A 22,752-nucleotide genomic window follows, 5' to 3' on the forward strand; every position below is an offset into this window, starting at 1 on the left:
GAGTGTTATATTGCATTTCCACCTTGCAAAGAGAATGCTTTAATGAAATCATAAACAGCCCTAAATTAACTAGATGCATAAAAACATCTCACCATGACCAGAATGATCATTCAAATCATGAAATTGTTATTTATGTCTGTTATTGTGAATCATATGAGTTTTAACTTCATTGTGCTTCGATATGTTTGGTCTCACTGGACTGATTAAATGCTGCAAACGTATGAGTTTGAACAGTGGTTTGGTGTGGATCATCTAACTGAAGACTGTTTTCGCTCCCCCCTCATCCTTCAGCCTCCATTATGAGCAATCTGTTTCCTTACTGAAACAGAGCTCTGCAACTTCCTCCCCTCTTCTTCTGTACAACTGCCTGATTCAACTTCTCTGATGGGAAAACTCGTATTTTTTTTTGTTATTTTGGCATGGTCAGCATGGTTGCTACAGCTGAACACCTTTTACCAAAAACATCTGCAGAGATTTCATTATGTGCAAAAAAATAGCATCATTACAATTTATATGTAAACAAAGATTGGCTAAACCCAACCAGTCTATTTGTTGCATCTTTTGCATTTCCACATCCTGCGCAGTCTTTTATCTCTTCTAGCGTTTCAGTTCTTCAAAGCTGTAATTTATAGACGCACATCTTTTCCTGCTGTCATCAGGTCGTGTTGGCACGCCTCACTTCATGGCCCCGGAAGTGGTGAAGAGGGAACCTTACGGTAAACCTGTGGACGTGTGGGGGTGTGGAGTCATCCTCTTCATTCTGCTCTCTGGCTGCCTGCCTTTCTATGGCACCAAGGAGCGCCTGTTCGAGGCCATCATTAAGGGCAAATACAAGGTAAAGTCTGGACCCCTTTAATGTGTCGATACAGTGCCCTGTTAAAGTAATCTCGTATCGTTTTACAGAACAACCAAAACTTCAATGGATTTTATTTTTCTTGAAGATGTTTCAGCTTTCATACAAAAGTTTTCTGCAGCTCTGAACGTGTTGGAAGTGCAGTTATCAGGCTTATAATTATGTTGTCAGAACAGTCAAGTTAAATAGAGCTGTTGAGGTTAAATGATGCCACCGCCGCCATGTTTCATTGTTGGGGTTTTATTGTGTGTTTTTTTTTTTTACCACAAACTTGTTATCAACTCACCAGGACACCTTCTTCCATGTTTGCTATGTCCTCTGCATGGCTTTAATGATGGCTTTCCCTCGAGCTCCTCCAGATTTACCATGGTCTCCCCGCCACGCCGCGGTTAACATATTGTACACCGAGCCTGTGTGCTGTGTTACCTGGACTTCATGATGCGGTTTGTTCAGTAGGCTTCTATTGGCTAATTAGGTGACTACTGAAGGCGGTTCAATTTATTTCAGTTCACTTTTATTTATATAGCGCCAATTCACAACACATCGTCTCAAGGCACCTTACAAAGTCGGTTCAGTCGAATCATACAGATTTCAAGTACATTCCAGTTAATCCCATCGAACAGTGAAGTCAGATTCAGTTATTTATTCAAATTGGTTAAAAGGTTTTTCTGTCTAAGGAAACCCAGCAGATTGCATCAAGTCAGTGACTTGCAGCATTCCCTCCTCCTGGATGAGCATGTAGAGACAGTGGACAGTCACTGGTGTTGACTTTGCAGCAATCCCTCATACTGAGCATGCATGTAGCGACAGTGGAGAGGAAAAACTCCCTTTTAACAGGAAGAAACCTCCAGCAGAACCAGGCACAGTGTGAGCGGCCATCTGCCACGACCGACTGTGGTTTGAGAGAACAGAGCAGAGACACAAAGAAGCAGTGATCCAGGAGTACTTTCTATGGTGAAAAAACACATTAATGGTTGTAGCTCCTTCAGTGGCTTCACCTAGGAGAGAATGACAGCTAAGCAGATGAACTCTGAGCCAGTTTTCAAGTCTAGAGTATGAAAGAATCCACATAGAATACCAATAAAATACATTCAAGTTTGTGGTTATAATGAGGTCCAGAGACTTTGAATATTTTTTTAGACATCATATATACTCATCCAGTGTGTTGTATTTTAGCCAGAGCACAGTTTTGGACTTCTCTTTTGCAACTGTGCTTCAGGTAATTTAGAGTTGTTAAATTAACTTTTTTCAGTCTCACTATTAGCTGCCGGTTTATTAGGTCACCAACAGTTTTAGGTGTTTCTAAAAGTGTCTGTCGTCTTGTGTGGGGTTTTGCAGATGAACCCACGCCAGTGGGCTCACATCTCAGAGAGCGCCAAGGACCTGGTGAGGCGCATGCTGATGCTGGACCCCGCAGAGAGAATCACCGTCTACGAGGCCCTGAACCACCCCTGGCTGAAGGTGAGCTGAGTCACTAATACACACACACACACACATTGCTGCTCCTGCTGATGCTAAAACCGTTTTTAAATCAAGTCAACAACCATTTAATTTGTTCCAAATCAGAAGCAGGTGTTTGGTTCTGTTCCAACATACAGTGTTTGACACAAGTAGAGGTTGGCTGCTCAAAGTCACTGGTCCTTTTGATGTTGACTCAAAAACACTTCCTTCTGCTTTAAACCACAGCTCTGCTTTCACATCCGCTACGCTGCAACTTTAAGTATTATTCTCTTTGTGTGTTTTAAATTCTAGGAGAGGGACAGGTATGCCTACAAGATCCACCTGCCTGAGACGGTGGAACAGCTGAGGAAGTTCAACGCCAGGAGGAAGCTGAAGGTCAGCAAAGTGCTGACTTTTAGGCTAAGATTAGAAACTTGCAGAATCGGCATGATCTGCGATAAGAGGAAGTGTCACCTCCGTTGCTCTGTGCAGCTGTCTCTGATAACACACATTTGATTCTTGGCAAAGTGTTCTCTGTAAGAGGTCCTGAAAGTGAACCTTCTTGAGGTTTTATCCATGTACATGCACCTCACACGAGGGACTGCACAGATTTTATGTAATCTGCGTTAAATGCTGTCTGTCTCCCAGGGTGCAGTGCTGGCTGCTGTTTCCAGCCACAAATTTAACTCCTACTATGGGGACCCTCCCGAGGAGCTGCATGACTTCTCAGATGACCCCACCTCCTCAGGTAAATCCCACTGTAGAGTGCCGTCATGTTATTGGTGTTGCCGTGGTGATTTCGGACATTTCTAGTTTTCTCTATGATGTAAGGTCCGTGATGCAACATACCAATATGATTCAACACCCAAGAGAAAGAAAACATCCTGGTTTGGGGTCAGTTTGAGCACTTCTGGTTTCTATCCTATGGCATCCTGTGACAGTCAGCTGGATGCGCAGAACTTCCCTGTTTTAAAGGGAGACATATTACCCAATAGCCTTACTTCCCCGTCTTCGCTTAGACTTTCATTTCCCGCAATAAGAGGACCATATTGGCATATTGAAAACCCTGTGTGTGTATGGACGTCCTGAAACAAACAGCATTGCCTGATGAATGGATGGCTCAGCCTCTTCTCTTTGCAGCCAGACACACTGAAAGCATTCAGCATGTCTGTTCTGCTGAGGCTGGCACTCTGTAGAGCAATCATGCTTCCGGGAGGATTATTTTTGCACTTGCAGACAAGTTGTCGGTCATTGACTCGACCAGTTCTAGATCCCGCTAACGTTTTAGCAGCCACTGTTGCTCATTTCTTCTCTCTCCTCCTTCTTTTCTCTCCTTCTGTCTAACCTGATGCTTCCACGCTCTGTTTTTTCCCCCCTCTCCATCTGAGGGTGTTAAACACTCCACATTTGCAGCAAACCTCCTCTAATCTTAGCCTCTCTTTTTGTGGTGTTTTCTTTCTGTTCTGCTGTCTCTAGGACTGCTAGCTGCTGAAAGTACGTATCCCCATCCCCACCCATAGATTCATTGAGTGTTCTCATGGCATCACTTGCATTATAGATGTATTTTCCTTCATGCTGGTGTTGAATGATGCAAACACTAACTCCATCCTCCTGTGTCTCCCTCAGCTTTTCTCCCTTCTCCCTTTCTGAGAAATTTGATATAAGTTATATTCCAAATGCTCCCCTTTGAACTGTAAAGATGATTTGCTGTTTACATGCATCTTCATCAGAAAACATTAAAAAACAAGAACAACTGATTGTTTTTTTATCAGTATAATGGAAGAGCTATGAATTAGCTTCATCTGTTAAAGCGGCGTGATGCATGTCAACAAACATAAAATACTGATATTAATGAGTGAATGGGAAAGCTCACTCCTGCTGGATTTGTGCAACATTGGCCCCACTTTACACACATTCTTAAATTAAATTAAACCACCTTTTATCCTTCTTTTGAAATGCATTTTGTGCTAAATTAAATTGTAAACCTGCATAAGTTTTGATCTAAGCTTCTCACACTAGAGTCCATGTTTAAAGCATTAGAAGGACTGAGTTAACGTAACGTCTTTAATTTTAATTTAGTTTTTAATCACACCGGCAAGACCATCTCACCCAACACTCATGCATTATGTGGTCACCTTGAAACAGCTAAAAGAGTCTATGTATGACTGAATGCATCTTTAAATGACTGCTCTTTTGGAGCATTATGTACAGCACCTTGCAAAAAGTATTCACACCCCTTGAACTTTTAATACATTTTGTCATTTGACAAATATTACAACTTCAGGCCAACACAAAGTAGTGCATCGTTGTGAAGTTGAAGGGAAATAATACATGTTTTTTTTTTGTTGTTGTTGTTTTTTTTTTCCATTTCCTTTAGTTTTTTACAAATGCGAGGTTACCAAATTAGTAAATGTAGTCCGCCTGGGTGTGTAATTTAATCTGAGCATAAATCCAGCTATTCTGTGAATGTCTCTGAGAGGATTAGAGAACAAACGGCATTGAGAAGACTGAGGAGCACAGCAGACAGCTCAGGGAGAAAGTTAAAGAAGAGTTCAGTTCTAAAAAACACCGAGCTCAGAGTACGGCTCAGTCCTGAACACGGAAATAAGATGGTAGAAATGTAAGCCTGTGAAGGCCTGAGCGTCCATCTAACCCGGGGTCAGCAACCTTTGCATTTCAAAGAGCAACCTTTGCCCCCGCTGCTACGAAGTAAAATTTGCCTAGAGCCACAAAAAAGAGAAATAAATAAAAAGTTTTATTTTGAAAGCTAAGGAAAGAAACAGTTTTGTTTTCTATTTTCCAATTCTAGAACAAAATGGATCATCTAACCTTTACAAAGGAAAAAAAACAAACGTAGGCCACTTAACAATATAAAACACATATTTAGAAGCTAAAGAACATATTCGGCCAACTTTTAAAGTCCCCCTTTAATAATAAAATCATTCTTATTTGGTGTTAGAAGAGTGACACATGGCTCTAGAGTCGCAGGCTGCAGATTCCTGACCTAAACGGACGGGCCGGGCAAGCAGAGCGTTACTCAGAGAAGCAGACGAGAGGAGAGAAACAGTAATAATTGTGCATGTGGTAAATTTGAGCTGTAAGAACAGGAAGTCTTGGTTGAACTTTGTCATAAATTATATAGAGGACACAGCGAACATGTGAACAGATAACCGGGCCAGTTGAGACCAAAATTCATCTTCTCGGCCTAAACACTTGACATCTCCTGAACACACCATGCCCACGTGTGTTAGAAATGCCTTGCAGCTGCAGAGGCTGTGAAAGGTCTACAACACAATACAGGACGACAATATTCAGATGTTTATTTGGAAGAAGTGTTAAATCATGTATCATTTTCCTTCCGCTACTACTTTATGTAAATTGGTCACATAAAATCCCAATAAAATACATTAAAGTTTGTGTTTTGCTAAAAGTTTGATTTTGATCAGTTACTCTGCACAGTTTGTTTACCTTGGAGGGTTTGTGTTAAAGAATCCATATCTCAGATCCCAACTCTTTCCTGATTTATTTTACTCTCACCCTTACCCACACTGTGACTTTTTGAAGTGACTTTCCTCTGATTTTTCTATTGATGCCATGTACCGCTGTTTCTCTGGTTTTGCTGCATGTTTGGGCGATGCAGCAGGTACTTGGGGTTAAATAGTTCTATGTGTGTGTGTTTCTGTGTTGTGACTCCTACCTTTGTGCTTTGTGCGGCTTTTTTTCTTTTGCCTGTTCGTAGATGTGTAGCAACCAGCGCGTCTGTGAATAGATGTTCGTTTCGTTCGGTGTTTTCGTGTTTGTGTTGTGCTGAATGCTTGAAGGGATTGCTTGGTGTCTTTGTGAAGGTTCTTGTTTAGTTACAGTTGGGTTTATATTTGGTTGTATAACGTGATTGCTTGCATGTGTCCTCAGGGGCAGTATCCCAAGTTTTGGACAGTCTAGAGGAGATTCACGCGCTGACGGACTGCAGTGAGAAAGATATGGACTTCCTGCACAGCGTCTTCCAGGATCAACACCTCCACACCCTGTTAGATGTGAGTTCACTTTGTGTTTGTAATACCAGCACTAGCCAGTAGGTGTAGAAATATGTTTTTATTGTTTATCATTATGGTCTAATCGGATGTTAATGTCTACGTTTTTTCAGCTTTATGACAAAATCAACACCAGGTCGTCCCCTCAGATTAGAAATCCTCCAAGTGATGGAGTTCAGAGAGCCAAAGAGGTGAGGCCATGGCTGGCGGTTTTCAGAACATGCATTTAAAATTTTGCATCACTGTATATAATTACTACAAAATAATACAATAACCTTAAATCCTAATGTCCTGTTGGACTACCTCTGCTTCATTTGGGCACACGTTCTCTAGAATGTTAATTTGCTAACTTTGTGGCAACATTTGTTCCTGTCCAGAGTGACAGGGTTCTGACCCAGTCTGGAAAAGTATGGAGCTTGATTTAGAGATGATCCAGGTCTGGATAAATAAATCTGGGTAAAGTACAGAGTAGAATATATAATTGTTTATTTTTTTAGCCTTTTATCCTTGCTGTTTTAGATATCGCGTCTTCCCATCTTATATTCCCGTCTTTGTTCCTTTTCTTTTTCCTTCTTTCCAATCTTCTTCTTTCTGTCCGTTTTTCCTCTCTCCCTTCCATGCTTCCTTCCATTTGTCTCTTTTCTTCTTTCCTCTCTTCTGTCCTTGTCCTTTAATAGATTTTTTCCCTTTTATTCCTTTCTCCCCATCTTCTTTCTTTCTAACCTTTCCTCCTTTCTGTCTTCTGTTCTCTGTTTCCTACCTACCTACCTACCTACCTACCTACCTACCTACCTACCTACCTACCTACCTACCTACCTACCTACCTACCTACCTACCTACCTACCTACCTACCTACCTACCTACCTACCTACCTACCTACCTACCTACCTACCTACCTACCTACCTACCTACCTACCTACCTACCTACCTACCTACCTACCTACCTTCCTACCTACCTTCCTACCTTCCTTCCTTCCTTGCTTGCAGATATTTCAAAGCTTTTTAAAGATATGTAAGCTTGATTTCAATTGGCTACAATGACGATGTATTTTTTTGGAGTGGTGAAGTACAGGCTTACAGTGTGGGAAAATCTTCATCCACCGTTATGCAACCTTTCTAATGCTTTCGTAAAGCATTTGGTTCAGGTTCAACTTGCTAAAGGACATTGAACCTAATATTACAGGGGTTGGACAATGAAACTGAAACACCTGTCATTTTAGTGTGGGAGGTTTCATGGCTAAATTGGACCAGCCTGGTAGCCAGTCTTCATTGATTGCACATTGCACCAGTAAGAGCAGAGTGTGAAGGTTCAATTAGCAGGGTAAGAGCACAGTTTTGCTCAAAATATTGAAATGCACACAACATTATGGGTGACATACCAGAGTTCAAAAGAGGACAAATTGTTGGTGCACGTCTTGCTGGCGCATCTGTGACCAAGACAGCAAGTCTTTGTAATGTATCAAGAGCCACGGTATCCAGGGTAATGTCAGCATACCACCAAGAAGGACCAACCACATCCAACAGGATTAACTGTGGACGCAAGAGGAAGCTGTCTGAAAGGGATGTTCGGGTGCTAACCCGGATTGTATCCAAAAAACATAAAACCACAGCTGCCCAAATCACGGCAAAATTAAATGTGCACCTCAACTCTCCTGTTTCCACCAGAACTGTCCGTTGGGAGCTCCACCGGGTCAATATACACGGCCGGACTGCTATAGCCAAATCTTTGGTCACTCATGCCAATGCCAAACGTCGGTTTCAATGGTGCAAGGAGCGCAAATCTTGGGATGTGGACAATGTGAAACATGTATTGTTCTCTGATGAGTCCACCTTTACTGTTTTCCCCACATCCAGGAGAGTTACGGTGTGGAGAAGCCCCAAAGAAGCATACCACCCAGACTGTTGCATGCCCAGAGTGAAGCATGGGGGTGGATCAGTGATGGTTTGGGCTGCCATATCATGGCATTTCCTTGGCCCAATACTTGTGCTAGATGGGCGCGTCACTGCCAAGGACTACCGAACCATTCTTGAGGACCATGTGCATCCAATGGTTCAAACATTGTATCCTGAAGGCGGTGCCGTGTATCAGGATGACAATGCACCAATACACACAGCAAGACTGGTGAAAGATTGGTTTGATGAACATGAAAGTGAAGTTGAACATCTCCCATGGCCTGCACAGTCACCAGATCTAAATATTATTGAGCCACTTTGGGGTGTTTTGGAGGAGCGAGTCAGGAAACGTTTTCCTCCACCAGTATCATGTAGTGACCTGGTCACTATCCTGCAAGAAGAATGGCTTAAAATCCCTCTGACCACTGTGCAGGACTTGTATATGTCATTCCCAAGATGAATTGACGCTGTATTGGCTGCAAAAGGAGGCCCTACACCATACTAATAAATTATTGTGGTCTAAAACCAGGTGTTTCAGTTTCATTGTCCAACCCTTGTATGTATTTATTTGAGCCTATGAATAATGTTGACTGTGTTAATCAGAGCAAATCCAAGGGATGCTTGACTTCTGACCAGAACTGTCGAATTAGTTTGTGAATCTAAACTGTTTAACTAGAAGGCTCGTATCTTGGTGGGGCGGATTAGCTGGGTTGAATCCAGGTTACTAGGCAGCATGTTTGTTATTAATGAGTAGACTGGAGATGATTTGGAGTTTTTCTCCCCACTGCAGGTACTGGAAACCATCGCCTGTTACTCAGAGAACATGGAAGCCAAGGAGCTCAGGAGGATCCTCACACAGCCACACTTCATGGTAGGATCATTTAGCAAAACACGCGCTACTGGGTGTGGGCTTATTGGTGTGTGTTACTGCCACCCAGTGTGTCAGGGCTCTTTTGACAATCCACATAACTCCGAGCCACAAAGCTGCTTAGCACATGAGCTTGGCGAACCCCCAGTGAGTGGTAGACACATGCAGAGGAAACGCTGCACAGACCAAGTCATTAGGAGCAGAAGCTCAACTGTAAACCTGCAGACAGTGTGGATACATTTCGAGGCTTTGCCGTCAGAAACCCAGACCATCTTGTGAGTCTGAAGGACCATAAAAGATCTGAGACGAACACAGCTGAATGACGTTGAGGCTGGAATCTCAGACAGAAGAAATCAAGGTATTAACATGATATTTGCAGACAGTGTCTTGTTTAATCTCGGTTCTTTTTATATAGCTGTCGTGTAGATATGTGGTTTATTTCTTAAACTGTTAGTCTGTGCTGCAGCTAACAGTAGGCTAATGTTGTGGTGACATGATAAGGTGTTTCACGGTGCTGATCCAGTGTGCGACACTTACCTCAGATTTGGTTCAATCCAATTAGGCCGTTCTGCTCTCTGACCTGAACAGACTCGGATTTTCATCCCAACAGACATTTTACCTCTGCTGCTAGCAGAGTGAACGTGAAGGGATTCAAAGCAGGAGCACACGGGGAGAAATAGGTCCCAGCTAATGTTAAGATTTATGATTTCACATTTGAAGTAGTGACGCAAAGACCCGTTTTACTCTTCATTCCATGAAGGCGTTTATGGACTTTGCAAACAACCTTACTAGAAATAAATGAACCTATAGTAGATATTCAAATGTATTGATAGATCTGCACAAAGAACCTGTGAGATTGACCATCAGCAGTAGAGCATGGGTAGACAGCAAAACTGAGCTTCAGCTGATGGAGACAAATGTTTAAAATCTTCACTTTGACGACAGTTCAAACGTTTCTTGCCATAAATGTATTCTAAAAGGGGTCACTCAGAGCAAGGACCTCGGTTTACTTGAACAGGACTTCAGGGATGTGCAGAGACGCTTGCAGATTGCTGCATGATAACTGAAGCTGGCCGTCTTTTGTGTTTTTTTATTGCTACAGTATCGTTTAGGCTCGATGAGCTTAAACAAGAGCAGGTAATAAGAACAAAGATCAACAATACTTATCAAATAAAAGCACTACTCGTAATTTTTTATGTGATTTCATTGTTGATTATTAATGCCTCCTATAAAAAGCATTAGTGATCATTTAAAAAGGACAGCCTGTGAATGTGTTTTCAGGCTTTTTGTGTTGTGAGGGGTAAGAAGAAGCTGCAGTGGTGTTATCAACACAATATTGAGGTTCCTCCTGACTCTTGACATGTTTACACAGAAATGTTTTCTGGGTCGGTTTGACCTCTGGGTGTTATTCAGCCATCTCAGCATTCTCGACAAACTTTGTCCATCCAGGCTCTACTGCAGACCCACGATGTGGTGGCCCACGAGGTTTACAGCGACGAGGCTCTGAGGGTCACTCCCCCACCAACTTCACCTTACTTGAACGGAGACTCCCCGGACAGCACCAACGGGGACATGGACCTGGAGAACGTGACCAGGGTCCGACTGGTCCAGTTCCAGAAAAACACAGACGAGCCAATGGTGTGTAAGAAGAGAGCACATGTTTGAGATGTCTTCAGTATGAGCTTCTGACGTACCTTTGTGCCATTCCCTGTTCTAGGGCATTACTCTTAAAATGAATGAACTCAACCACTGTATTGTGGCCCGTATCATGCATGGTGGAATGATTCACCGACAAGGTATGTGCCCATAAAGTTTCACATAAGATGCTCCAGCCGCATGGATCTGCTACAAATCGTTCACCTCATTGTTAGTTTTCATTTATTATTTGTCTCTCTTCCTCAGGGACGCTGCATGTTGGCGATGAGATTCGAGAGATTAACGGCATCAGTGTAGCTAATCAGACAGTAGAACAGCTTCAGAAGATGCTGGTGCGTCAAATTTAGAAATACCGTCTGTTTTCAAATGTTTTTCAGCATGAAAAATAGAAGGATGCAGTAAGATTTGTTAGCAGTACATGAAAGACAACATCATTTTCGGGATCTTACCAGGTACACTGTTGGAAATTACTGAATACTTTCCTGGTGCTTGCAAGCTTTTTTTCTGTAGTCCCCAGGTACTTTCTTGGTTCTTACCAGGAACCTTCTGGACATTCTGGGAACCATAATAGTACCTCCCATTTTATTTACAGGTATCTGATCAGTTGGGGAAATTAACTTCTAAGTGCCACAAAGGTACCTGGCATGTTCCTTAAGAGTAATTTGTCAGAATTTTCTTGCAAGTACCTGGAAAATATCTGGTACATTTTTCATACTTCCCTCTTCTGTTGTATTCTGTATCTCAGCGGTTGTAGTTTACATGGTGTATACTTCTGCTTTACCTGTTAATCAGATCATATTTGACTAAATAATGTTTTCTCTACAGAGGGAAATGAGAGGCAGCATCACTTTTAAGATTGTACCCAGCTACCGCTCCCAGTCAATGTCATGCGAGGTACAGTACCGTCGACTGACCGAATGAAGGTTTCCTTTATGTCCGAGGAGGGAAACAAACTGTCCTTTTTGAATTGCAGAAAGAGTCACCAGATTTGTCTCGCCAGTCGCCTGCAAATGGTCATGCTAGTGTCACCAGCTCGATCCTGGTATGTTTGTGACTCATGTTGACCTCTTTAACAAAAGTACCTCACAGCTTAATGAGGGCCAGTTTTATTTAAGAAGCTCGTAGCACATTATGAGAAATAAAAGCATGCAATATCTGACTAGATCTTTTCATTCCCACTCAGGACTTGCCTTCAACGATTCAGCCCAAAGGCCGTCAGGTGAGATTCAGTGTTTTATGCGCAGCTGCACTCTAGTCTGCCTGTTTCTCCTTTTTGCCTTTAAAATCCCAACAATCATCCCAAATCTAATACGCACGTATGACCTGACGTAAAAGCACTCTTGTTCTAGTACTCTCATTCTGTCTCTTTTTGTTTGCATCACATTTTACTCTCCAAATACTGGCTGATTCTTACACAATGGTTTAAAATATGCTTCTTTTATTGTATTGCAACATCACACACACACACACACAAGTATAAAATGCAGTGTGGATAGTGTTAAATGAGATTTAGCATCCTGTTATGGGTCCCCATCACACTTCTGTTGTTTATGAGCTCCAATTTTTTTTTTTTTTCTACTGCATGATACGTGTGTGTGTGTGTGTGTGTGTGGGATGCTCTCAACCCCTTAGATCTCCAGACCTACCATCAAGGACAAATTGTCCATCAAGGTAAGAAGTAAACAAACTGGACCCCCTTTGTAGAAGTAGATCCCAGCTCCTGCCATTTCACACTGCAAAGTTTGGTACCTCATCACAGTGTTGTTCTGATCCCGTGCTGCTTTTCCAACCTTCACACTAGTGGTCATGAACGGCTACAAAAACAACTGGTGCACACGTCATCAACGCAAATGGACACATCTGCAGGCAAAGAAGCAGAAAAGCTCTTCGTACAGTCATTTTTGTCCTGCTGTTCATCGACGTGTGTGCACTTTTTTCCCTGCTTCAGCTTATCTACACTTTAGTTTTCACTATCTTTCTTTCTTCTTAACAATTTTGCTGTCTTTTTTTTTTTTTTTTTTTATATATATGAGCAGCTTGGCAAATCCTCTTCTCCCATGGCTGCAGGACAGTCACCACAACCGTGTGTAAAAACACTTCTGTCTGTGTGTTGCACCGACAGATTTATGTACGCGCTCAGTTTGAATACGACCCAACAAAAGACGACCTCATCCCCTGTAAGGAGGCGGGCATTCGCTTCCGGGTTGGCGACATCATCCAGATCATCTCCAAGGATGACCACAACTGGTGGCAGGGGAAGCTGGAGAACACCAAGAACGGCACGGCGGGCCTCATCCCGTCGCCCGAGCTGCAGGAGTGGTGAGAACAATGAACACAATCAGGAACAGCTAACCTCGGTAGTAACAAGAAAACCCGATACAACTATATAAACAGAATTTGAAGTTGAAGGTTAATGAACAAGTTAAATTGCTGTTAGGTTTCCTTGGGTCTCATATTTGTTGAATACTTTGCAGAACTCTGGTTCGCTGTAGTTACAGCCGACAGTCTTTTGGGCTATCATCTGGAGACTGAAATGTTTGTCTGGCTCAGTCAGTTGGATGAAGAGCATCTTCAGCAATTGCTACAGATTTGCTACATTGGAGTACATTAGTTCTTGACTTTGGGGCCATTCTAAGAAATAGCCCACTAGCCCACAGGTGTCAAACTCCAGTCCCCAAGGATCCGTGTCACTCACCTGTTTAGATGTCTGCTACAACACCCCTGAATGGAACAATCAAGTATTAGCAGGACCTTGTAGAACTTGACTTCATGCTGAAGAGGCAATTCAGCTGTTTGTTTCAGGTGCGTTGGATCACGGACACCAGTTGTTGAGGAATGAAGCTTCATCTAAGCCATTCCACCCTAGCTCCAGCTGGATGTTTTGGGTTGTTGTCCTGCTTGAAAGTGAGGCTCCAGTCTTGTTTCTTTTGCAGCCTCTAACAGATTTTCTGTCAGCATTGCCTTATTTAGCTCCATCCATCCATCTGGGATATCAGAGTAAATGGTGAACGCTGATGGTGGTAAGAGGGCTCGGTGGGGCCGATTGTATGGCAGCCTCACTTCTGTCAATGTGCCCCAGGGCAGCTGTGGCTGCAATGCTCGCTCATCACTGTCAGTGTGGGAATGGGTGGATGACTGATTGTAGTTCGAAGTGCTTTGGGGGCTCTGGGGACTTGATAAAGCACTATACAAGTGCAGGTCATTTACTACTTAAAGGGGACTGATGCAAATCATATATAATTTTCAAGTCAGTTAGTTGTGTCTGTGCCATCATTTATCACTCATGACAGATGGTGTAAAAGTGTAAGGTTAAGTTAGTTGGGTCAGCTCAATTAAACAAACCTGACTTGTGCTTTGGTGTTTTCAGGCGTGTAGCATGTATGGCAATGGAGAAGACCAAGCAGGAACAGCAGGCCAGCTGTACCTGGTTTGGCAAGAAGAAGAAACAGTACAAAGATAAATATCTGGCCAAGCACAATGCAGGTAAGACAAATCAGCTTGGATGTCTGAATCAAGATCAAAACAAAATATTTCCTGACCTGTCGTTTCTTTTCCAACATTACACACAAAGAAAAAGGGTGTCCAAGTTACTCTGAACGGTGGATGAAGGACTCGTTTCTCAGCACAGTCTTAGGAACTATTTGATGTACATTATGGCTCTGTATATTTATAATACAATTATTAACTGTGGAAATATGTTTAAGTAATAACCTTATTATACTCTTTATTAGTGCCAGTTGTTTATTAAATGTCATGGAGGAAAGTGTAGGTGGCTCAGTCACATTGCTGCCCCTGTCTAGTACCTGATTCCCAAATTGTTTAAATTGCATGTGTGTGTTTTCCCTCTGAAGGCTCTGCTCTGAGGTTTTCAGTCACTAACAGCTTGTGCTGTTGACAGTTTATGGTTATTGTGTTTTTAGTTGTATTCTTCTTTTATTAACCCTTCCGCTCCCATCCTTTGTCCATATTTCATGCCGTCTCTTACCCAATGACATGGCTGCATGTAAGTAAAGTTCTGTGTATTTCTTCCTTCTCTTTGATTGAACTTTGCCCTTTTTCCTAATGTTTCCTTGACCTTTGAATGAGGGCCGCTTTGTTATGAGATGCTCTGACGAGATTTGTTAAAAGCAATGTGAATCAGATTGATCTGTTTTTCAATCTGATCAAAGGTAATGTTGGTTAGATTAGAGCATTACCTGGACACTCTTTGCCAACTGAAGTAGACTGCAATTCACTTATTTGACAGCTGGCCTAGTTGTTTAAATGGCTTGATAATTAAGTTAGAATAAATGTATGTGAAGTTACCATGAACAACCCAGCTACCTTTTAACAATCCCTGGCTATCTTAACCCTTTTCCTCTGCTTTCAGTGTTTGATCAACTAGATCTAGTGACGTACGAGGAGGTCGTCAAGCTGCCATCATTCAAGAGGAAAATGCTTGTTTTGCTCGGTATGTTGGCTATAAATGAGCTTTACTTGTTTCCGTAGGACACTGTTGAGCTTTTTACTGCCAAGCTGTGACACCAGTGGTAACTTAAACCAAAGGTGTGCAACTGGACCTCTGAATCAAACTAGAAACCAACTGTAACCACAACAAATAACTATATTAGACAAGCATCTACATGTGGCAAATTGTCTTTCTGGACCTTGCTACAATTACACAGATAACATTAAAAAGTGAACTTCTGCAGATTAAAGTGACATAAAGTCATATGTTTCTGTTATATTTGATGAGTATCGCTTGCAGTTTGAGAAAAATCACCGTTCAGTACCTCGGAAAATGAGAATTTTACATAGGACCATTTCAAAGAATAGGGTTTTTAACAGAAATGTCAGCCATGCAGCGTGCACAATATGCACTCGGTACTCGGATGGGGCTAGTTTTGCATGAATTATTGCATCAATGAGGCGTGGCACGGAGGCTGGAGGTGGTAATGAAGCCCAGGTTGCTTTAACAGCAGCCTTCAGCTCACTTGCATTTTCCTCCATAGATTTTCTTTGGGGTTTAGTTTGCTGGCCATTAAAGCAAATGTTGGTACTTTTACTTTAATATGAAAAACAGAACTTTAAACCAATGGGACTCACCTCTTGTGAGTCTCCTAAGACAGTTACAATCACAGTTCTCTCAAGGCTGTGGTTGTCCACTTTTAATGGTCTAATGTAATAATTTAATGCTCTGGGAAACTGTGTTTATTTGCTGTCCGCCATAATCTTCATATCCCGTGGTATTATTTCAACATCCTGGACATCAAACCTAGGTCTCATCTATTAGTTTATTCTTCAGTTGAACTAAAACTCGTAAGAGACCCACAATAAAGATCTAGTTGTGCAAGGTTGCAAACCAGTACTGAGCAAGGCCCAGTAAGCATGGTTCAGCTCAACTCTACGAACACACTCTTCTTACTAGGTGACTAGAGATTTGAATCTGGAAACCTTTTGTTTAAATTATTCCTCTAATAAGTCTTGTTTTCACATTCAGGTGCACATGGAGTTGGAAGGCGGCACATCAAGAACACACTCATTGCCAAACACCCCGACCGCTTTGCCTATCCAATTCCTCGTAAGTACATGCAGATATGTGGGACACATGTTAAACAAAAACACTGAGGGCCTGATCTTCAAAGATTCCAAATAAGGAGCGCTAAATTGCTTGTGCAATAAGTGGGAGTGTGGTGCACAATGGATAACAGGTGCAGACTGCCCTATTTAAAATGAGGAAATTGTGGGTGCTACTGGGTGGCTGCTTCTGTCTCCAGCGGATCCTCTCTGCTGTGGCGCTTGAAGCATCCAGGGGTTGTTGCGGTGCCGGGTCATCAATGGATCATTATAATGACCTTTATATTATAGTTTTGCTAATTTTAAAACATGACGTCACATAACTCTCCTACAAGGAATTCAAATGTAACATGTACCTAAAAATAGATAATTTCCCAATGATTTTACTGAATTCCTTTTGTTTGTTTTACTCATATTTTAACGATATATAACGCGTTTGATTGTTTCAATTGTTGTTTGGTGACATAAAATAATTATTTTCACTGTATGAACCCTCCCATCGCATACGTTCACATTCAAAGAACATAATCAGCCTGATTACTACTTTGTTTAGTGACAAGGTTAAAGCATATATTGTCTTTTTCATCATATGGAATAGGCCTTAGGTCTTAAAATAGTGAATATTCATTATTATAACTTATTTCCTATTAATTATATTATCAACATCGCAGCACAGTGGGTCCTTTGCATGGTGTGCAATTACAGTGAGGCTGCACACGCTTCTCCAGGGGATGATCAGTTATGTGCGCACCTCTGCATGATCAGGTTTGTGCTTCAGCAGCAGATCTCACTGACAGCAATTTTGTGCAGGAAAGATCCAAACACAAGAAGAAAATTGCTGCAAGGAGTTTTATCATAGGAGAAATATGGCTTTTGTTCGCGATTGGCTCCAAATCAGACATAAGATAATCCTACATACGATCCTCTATTCTCAGCTATTTTTATTATTTTTATTTTTGACAATCCAAATCTGTTGACACACATTATACAGATGGTTCTTCTCACCGTCATCTGTCATTCTATCTATGCCTCCTTCTCGCCACAGTGACGGTAAACATTTTTGTGTCCAGTTAGCACCTGCATTTCAAACATGCTAAATCTAGACACAGAAACAGCACCGCAGTCTGTTTCAGGTTTGATAAATCACATTTCTAGTTGATAAGGGCTTACATTTGCATATCCCCCTCTAGGGATGGGTACCAAATCCGGTACTTTTATAGGTACCAACCAAATTCCGTCGGTATTACCGTGTACCATTCACGTAAAATCAAACGGTACCATGTTTCGATACCTAAACACATCATTGTGCCACTGAGGGAGTCGAAGAGTGGGCGGTTTTCTGGACATGAACACAGCATTGACCGCTACCGTCAACAAAGCAAGCGTGGCCAATAGAAAGCGCTCGAAAGTATAGCTCCACTTTTCAAAATACGGTGCAGATTACGCCCGCTGCGATATTTGTGACGCGAAGTGCAAGGCCAGCAGTGGGAATACCTCTAATCTGAGGAAGCACCTGGTTAAGCACCAGATTTTTCTCAAGGCTGAAGAGAGCACAGTTTTTGTGAACCTCAGATCTACGGCTACAACTCCTGCCTTTGGCACCGTTAGCACGGCTGCATCTGTTAGCGACTCGCCGTCTGCAGCCAGCAACATTGGTGAAGAAATGTTTGAAACAACTGAGATGTTTCAATACAAACAGCTGGATGTTGTTTTGATATATCTGTTAAAAGTTTATATATTGAGAAATACATATGTTAAATTGAATTTATTATTAAACAAATTAACATTTATTATCACATAAACACACACAAAAGTACTGAAAATTGGTCCCGTTGAGTATGATTAGCGTTTCCCAGGTACCAGGTGTCGGTACCGTATCAGTTCAACTGTGAAAGGTACCCATCCCTATCCCCCTCCCATAAATTTGCGCATTTATGTCATTATTTTATGTTTTGCATATTTATGAAGGAAAACCTGCTAAAAAGTTTGCGCCCACTGTTCGGCTCATTTTGTATACGCAAACCTTTGAAGATCAGGCCCTTTTGTTTACGGTATAGAGCTGGAAACCTTTTTAGATCATCTTCAGAGGTTTGGAGCTCTCAGATTTAACTCAGCAGCATTTGTATATTCTGCCCTGTTAACAGAGTACTAGAGCTGCAAGATCACCTGCAGTATTTGTGTATTTATCTCTGTTCAGACACCACTCGGCCTCCTAAGAAGGACGAGGAAAATGGAAAGAACTACTACTTCGTGTCTCATGACCAGATGATGCAAGACATCAGCAACAATGATTACCTGGAATACGGCAGCCATGAGGACGCCATGTATGGAACCAGGCTGGAGACCATCAGGCAAATCCATGGTCAGGGCATGATCGCCATCCTGGATGTGGAGCCGCAGGTATTACAGGAAAGGTGTTCCTGTCAAAAATATGTCCAAATGTAAATAAACCCGAATAAAAACACGTTATTTCTCTATTAAATGCTTAACAATATGAGTAAATGCAAAAAAAAACAAAAAAAAAACTGTCTAACCTATGTGAGAAATCAACTGGCCCACTTAAAACTGCATTTGTTGGTTTAATTTTACTAGACATACTTAGGATTAATCTGTAAAATCAGTATCATTTAAATGAAGCCCGTCTGACAACGTGTGAAGTACGCTAAAACATCTCCGTCCTAAAAATAAGTAATGACGCCTATCAGTCTGGAAAGGGTACCAAACAGTGTTCGGCCAAGTTACTACCAAAATTACTTAGGCAGCACGTTGACGGCTCAACCAGGAGGTCACAAAGGAACCCAGAACATCTAAATCACCTCAGACCCCACTTTGCCTCAGTCAAGGTCAGTGTTCATGAAAGATGGCGTCTGTGGGACTGTTCCTAAGTGATAACCACGGCTAACCAGTGGAGGAACTGCATGTTATTTGAGTCGACGTCTTTCATTGAGCAATATTAATGTTTTTTCTTTTTCACTGCACAGACAACCCAACAGAGTAAACATTAACATTTAGGTCAATAATAATGTAGCTGCTGTATTTAAATAAACGAGAAATATTGATGTTAAACTAAATGCTTTCAGTATTAGAGGAAGTTTGGCTATTTAAATAAACTTTAAGGGTCCCCATCCCACTACAGTGGCCACTGTACATATTAGATGAACTTTACATTAATTATAGTGAAAAATGTTAGACTGAATCTCATCGCCACTATGATTCTACGCAGTAAAACCAGAAACTGTCTCACTAGTAACTAGACAGAAAACAGTTCAAATCAAACGTTTTTTTTTTCCCCATCAGGCACTAAAGATCCTGAGGACAGCAGAGTTTGCTCCGTACGTTGTCTTCATCGCAGCTCCTAACATCACTCCAGGCATGACTGAGGTACCGTCTCCGATCCAGTTTGTTTATTCTGGTCTACATATGTGCTACAGCTACTTGCCTCTTCGTTTGGATTCAGAAGTAGTTCATCAAATATTGACATTAAAGGACCATTGGAACCAATCGTAGTTTCTAGGTCAGCTATGGAGAACAACCAGTCCAGCTGCCCACTGAATTCAAACAAGGAAAGCGAATGTCACACCAGCTTTTGCTAACTTTTCTTGGTTTATCTTTTTATTTCCCTATAAATGTCCTGTTTGCTTTAAGCCTGTTTATATTTTCTTTGGCATGCTCATAATCATTTGCACCAAAGCTCCCAAAGTGGTGCAGGAAACTGCCTGTAAGTATGGATGTACGAGTTTAACTGTGTTTGTTTCAGTAGTGACTGAGCCAGCCCCAGTAGTCCCATTAGTGATGTATTGTGGGATTTAAGCATTGTTGTTTCCTACTCGCAACTGTGGTGTCGTACAAGATTCAGATCATTTCAGTGAGACACAAAGCCTCATTGAAATTTCTTTCCTAGACAATTCCTGACAATTCCCCCTTTTTTTTCCTTACAATCGAACCCTCAGGATGACTCCCTTCAGCGGCTCCAGAAGGAATCGGAGATGCTCCAGCGAACCTACGCTCACTACTTCGACCAGACCATCATAAACAACGAGATCGATGACACCATCCGCCTGCTGGAGGAGGCTGTGGACTTGGTGTCCAGCACTGCTCAGTGGGTTCCCGTCTCCTGGGTCTACTGACAAACATCCCCTCATCACCAGTCCAACAGGGAATCTGAACTTTGTTGGTTCCCTGGCTCACGTGTCTCATTTCTGTAGATAAACTGTTGTTTCAAAAGTGGGAAATGAAGAACAATGACTGCACATTTCATCCTGCCTCCCACCCATCTTTCTCAATAGCCTAAAAGGCTCACTGACATGTACATATATACATATATGTGTATATATAAATGATAAACTACATGAATATGGTTCTGTCCTCATAGCTCAAGGTGGGGAGTGGTGGAGCAGTGTAGTAGATATTTTGTAATTTTCTTTTGTAATCGATGGATGGATGGATGAAAATATTGAAAAGGCAATAGCAAGCATGAACATAAAACAGTCCTATGGGGTTGCCTGCGTGTGTGTGTGTGTGTGTGTGTGTATGTGCGCGCGTTGGCCTTTTAAAGGCACTTCTTGTGGTAATGTGTGTCCAACATCACCCCAGTCCCCTCGGCCTCTGTGACAAACAAGCCGGTCGTTGAAGCACATCAGAAGCTGCTACAGTGGCGACGACTCCCTGAGCTCTCAGTGTAGGTTTGGTTGAAGGAAAAAAGCACTGCTAACAAGTCTCTTTGCCCCCCCCCCCCCCCCCCCTCGCTGTCTATTTATTTCAATGACCCTCTGTGCCTTTCAGCTTGTTGAAGGAGCACACTGCATCCCTCTTTGTTGCCGTTGTTTCATGCCTCCACTCACAACCACTGACGGCCTCTTGTTTACATGTCGGTTTTGCACAAAATGGACAATGAGGTAAAAGAAAACGTACATTTTGCCACCTTAGCTTTGATTTTTATCCTGCCCACATAACACAATCAGAAGGTACGGAAACACAGCAGGTTCTTCAGACACAATCAGCAGAGGAAAAGCACCAACTTTAACTCAACTGGGCTCCAAAAACTGGAAGATGACCCAAAACCCTAAGGGGAAAACTGCCTTATCAGAGCCTCGAGGGGGGGAGGGGATGTTCTTACCACCTATGCACACCCCTGGTTTCTGCCAGGCAGACTGCCACAATGACTTTCTTCTAGCCCAACAGAGAGCCATGCTTGTTAAAACAAGGTCTAAGTGAAAGAGCAGAGCCTCAGCCCTAAAGCCACCGATTCAGAACTGTTACCTGTCGTCTTTAAAAATATGAAAACTATTCTTGTTTTGGGGCAAGAAAATAATTTTGTGTGTAAATGTTTCAATGGTGCGTACGTCATATGAGTGAATTACCAAGAGCCAGTGTATATTATCCCTGAAAAGAAGCTCAGTATGTGACATAAGTTTCTCACACAGCTCTCTCCTGTCCCACCTAAAGTCAGCTGAAGGCCTGAGAAAATCAAATCTAAAGAGTTATTTTAATCTGTGGTGTAGCAGCTGTTTTTGGCCACTTTTGGTAAGGTTTTATTTCATGTCCTGTGTAAATGACCTCTGCAACAACAGAAGCAGCTCTGGAAAAAAAAAAAAAAAACATGTTCTTTTTGTTATTTCATTTTTAAAGAAAATATATTTCCTTTTACGTGTTTAAAGTAAACTGCATCGTCTTCCTTTTTTTCATTGCAAGTTAGTGTGTGGGGTGTACTTTCTGTCGCATTTATAATACCGCTACTGCCTTTCAACATCACGAGCACATGCTCAGGTGTATAGAAGTTAACTCCCTAGTTACATCTACACAGAAGGTTTTGCTAAAAGTCCGTTAAGGGGAAAAAACCTCCTACTTTGTGTGGATTGTTTACTGCAACCATAAGTTCAGATTCTTCACCAGCATCATGCTTTTTACATTAAGTGCCTGTAAAACTAAAAGTCCTGCTGACTGACACCATATCTGATTTTAAAATGTTTCAATAGTTGCCTCCTTACAGATTTCTGAAATGTTTCAGATCAAACTTATTTTTACATCAGATATCGATACCCTGGTTGGAAAACAAAATGCAGTTTTCAAATGTTGATCCAAAGACGTGAAGTAGGCTAAATGATCTCAAAAAGCAACACGAAGTTAAACATGTTTGAGTCAAACCACAGTGAGATTCATTACACACAAATTGAGAAAACATGGAAAAGTGGTGGCCGGCCGACCAGAGTTACCCCAAGAGCACAAGCCAAATTCCATCTGGAGAAAGTTTTTACAGTCACGAGAAAACAGTTTGGTTGGAGGAGTCGAAGTGAGGCTTTCAAACCTAAAAACACCATAGAAATCGTCAAGCCTGGTGGTGGCAGTATGATGCTAGGCCTCTGAGGAGTCTTATGGGGTTGCCAAACATCCACCTGACACCTCAAAGAAACACGAGAATCTGTGACACTTCTGCTCAGCTGTGAGCGAGTGGCTAA

The 22,752-nt window shown here is 42.0% G+C and overlaps 1 protein-coding gene across 3 annotated transcripts in view; it reads left to right on the forward strand.

The window, feature by feature from the left end:
• LOC124861319 (peripheral plasma membrane protein CASK-like) overlaps positions 1–21,958 on the forward strand; it is a 52,253-nt gene extending 30,295 nt beyond the window's left edge. Inside the window, exons 7-27 of one of the 3 annotated variants that reach the window (XM_047354917.1) lie at positions 660–835; positions 2,192–2,314; positions 2,606–2,689; positions 2,942–3,041; positions 3,770–3,787; positions 6,206–6,327; positions 6,438–6,515; positions 9,008–9,088; positions 10,535–10,723; positions 10,803–10,881; positions 10,988–11,073; positions 11,567–11,635; positions 11,715–11,783; positions 11,925–11,960; positions 12,864–13,060; positions 14,109–14,224; positions 15,126–15,191; positions 16,221–16,301; positions 18,495–18,697; positions 19,595–19,678; positions 20,248–21,958. In XM_047354917.1, the coding sequence (XP_047210873.1) occupies positions 660–835; positions 2,192–2,314; positions 2,606–2,689; positions 2,942–3,041; positions 3,770–3,787; positions 6,206–6,327; positions 6,438–6,515; positions 9,008–9,088; positions 10,535–10,723; positions 10,803–10,881; positions 10,988–11,073; positions 11,567–11,635; positions 11,715–11,783; positions 11,925–11,960; positions 12,864–13,060; positions 14,109–14,224; positions 15,126–15,191; positions 16,221–16,301; positions 18,495–18,697; positions 19,595–19,678; positions 20,248–20,424 (2,234 nt within the window). In that variant the 3' untranslated portion in view covers positions 20,425–21,958. Of the gene's footprint in view, positions 1–659; positions 836–2,191; positions 2,315–2,605; positions 2,690–2,941; positions 3,042–3,769; positions 3,788–6,205; positions 6,328–6,437; positions 6,516–9,007; positions 9,089–10,534; positions 10,724–10,802; positions 10,882–10,987; positions 11,074–11,566; positions 11,636–11,714; positions 11,784–11,924; positions 11,961–12,863; positions 13,061–14,108; positions 14,225–15,110; positions 15,192–16,220; positions 16,302–18,494; positions 18,698–19,594; positions 19,679–20,247 lie in introns of all 3 variants that reach the window. The other 2 variants (XM_047354916.1, XM_047354918.1) reach the window with 2 other exon arrangements.
• Positions 21,959–22,752: the final 794 nt, after the last annotated feature.

The sequence above is a fragment of the Girardinichthys multiradiatus genome, chromosome 24 (assembly GCF_021462225.1).
Source record: "Girardinichthys multiradiatus isolate DD_20200921_A chromosome 24, DD_fGirMul_XY1, whole genome shotgun sequence".
Taxonomy (NCBI): Eukaryota; Metazoa; Chordata; class Actinopteri; order Cyprinodontiformes; family Goodeidae; genus Girardinichthys; species Girardinichthys multiradiatus.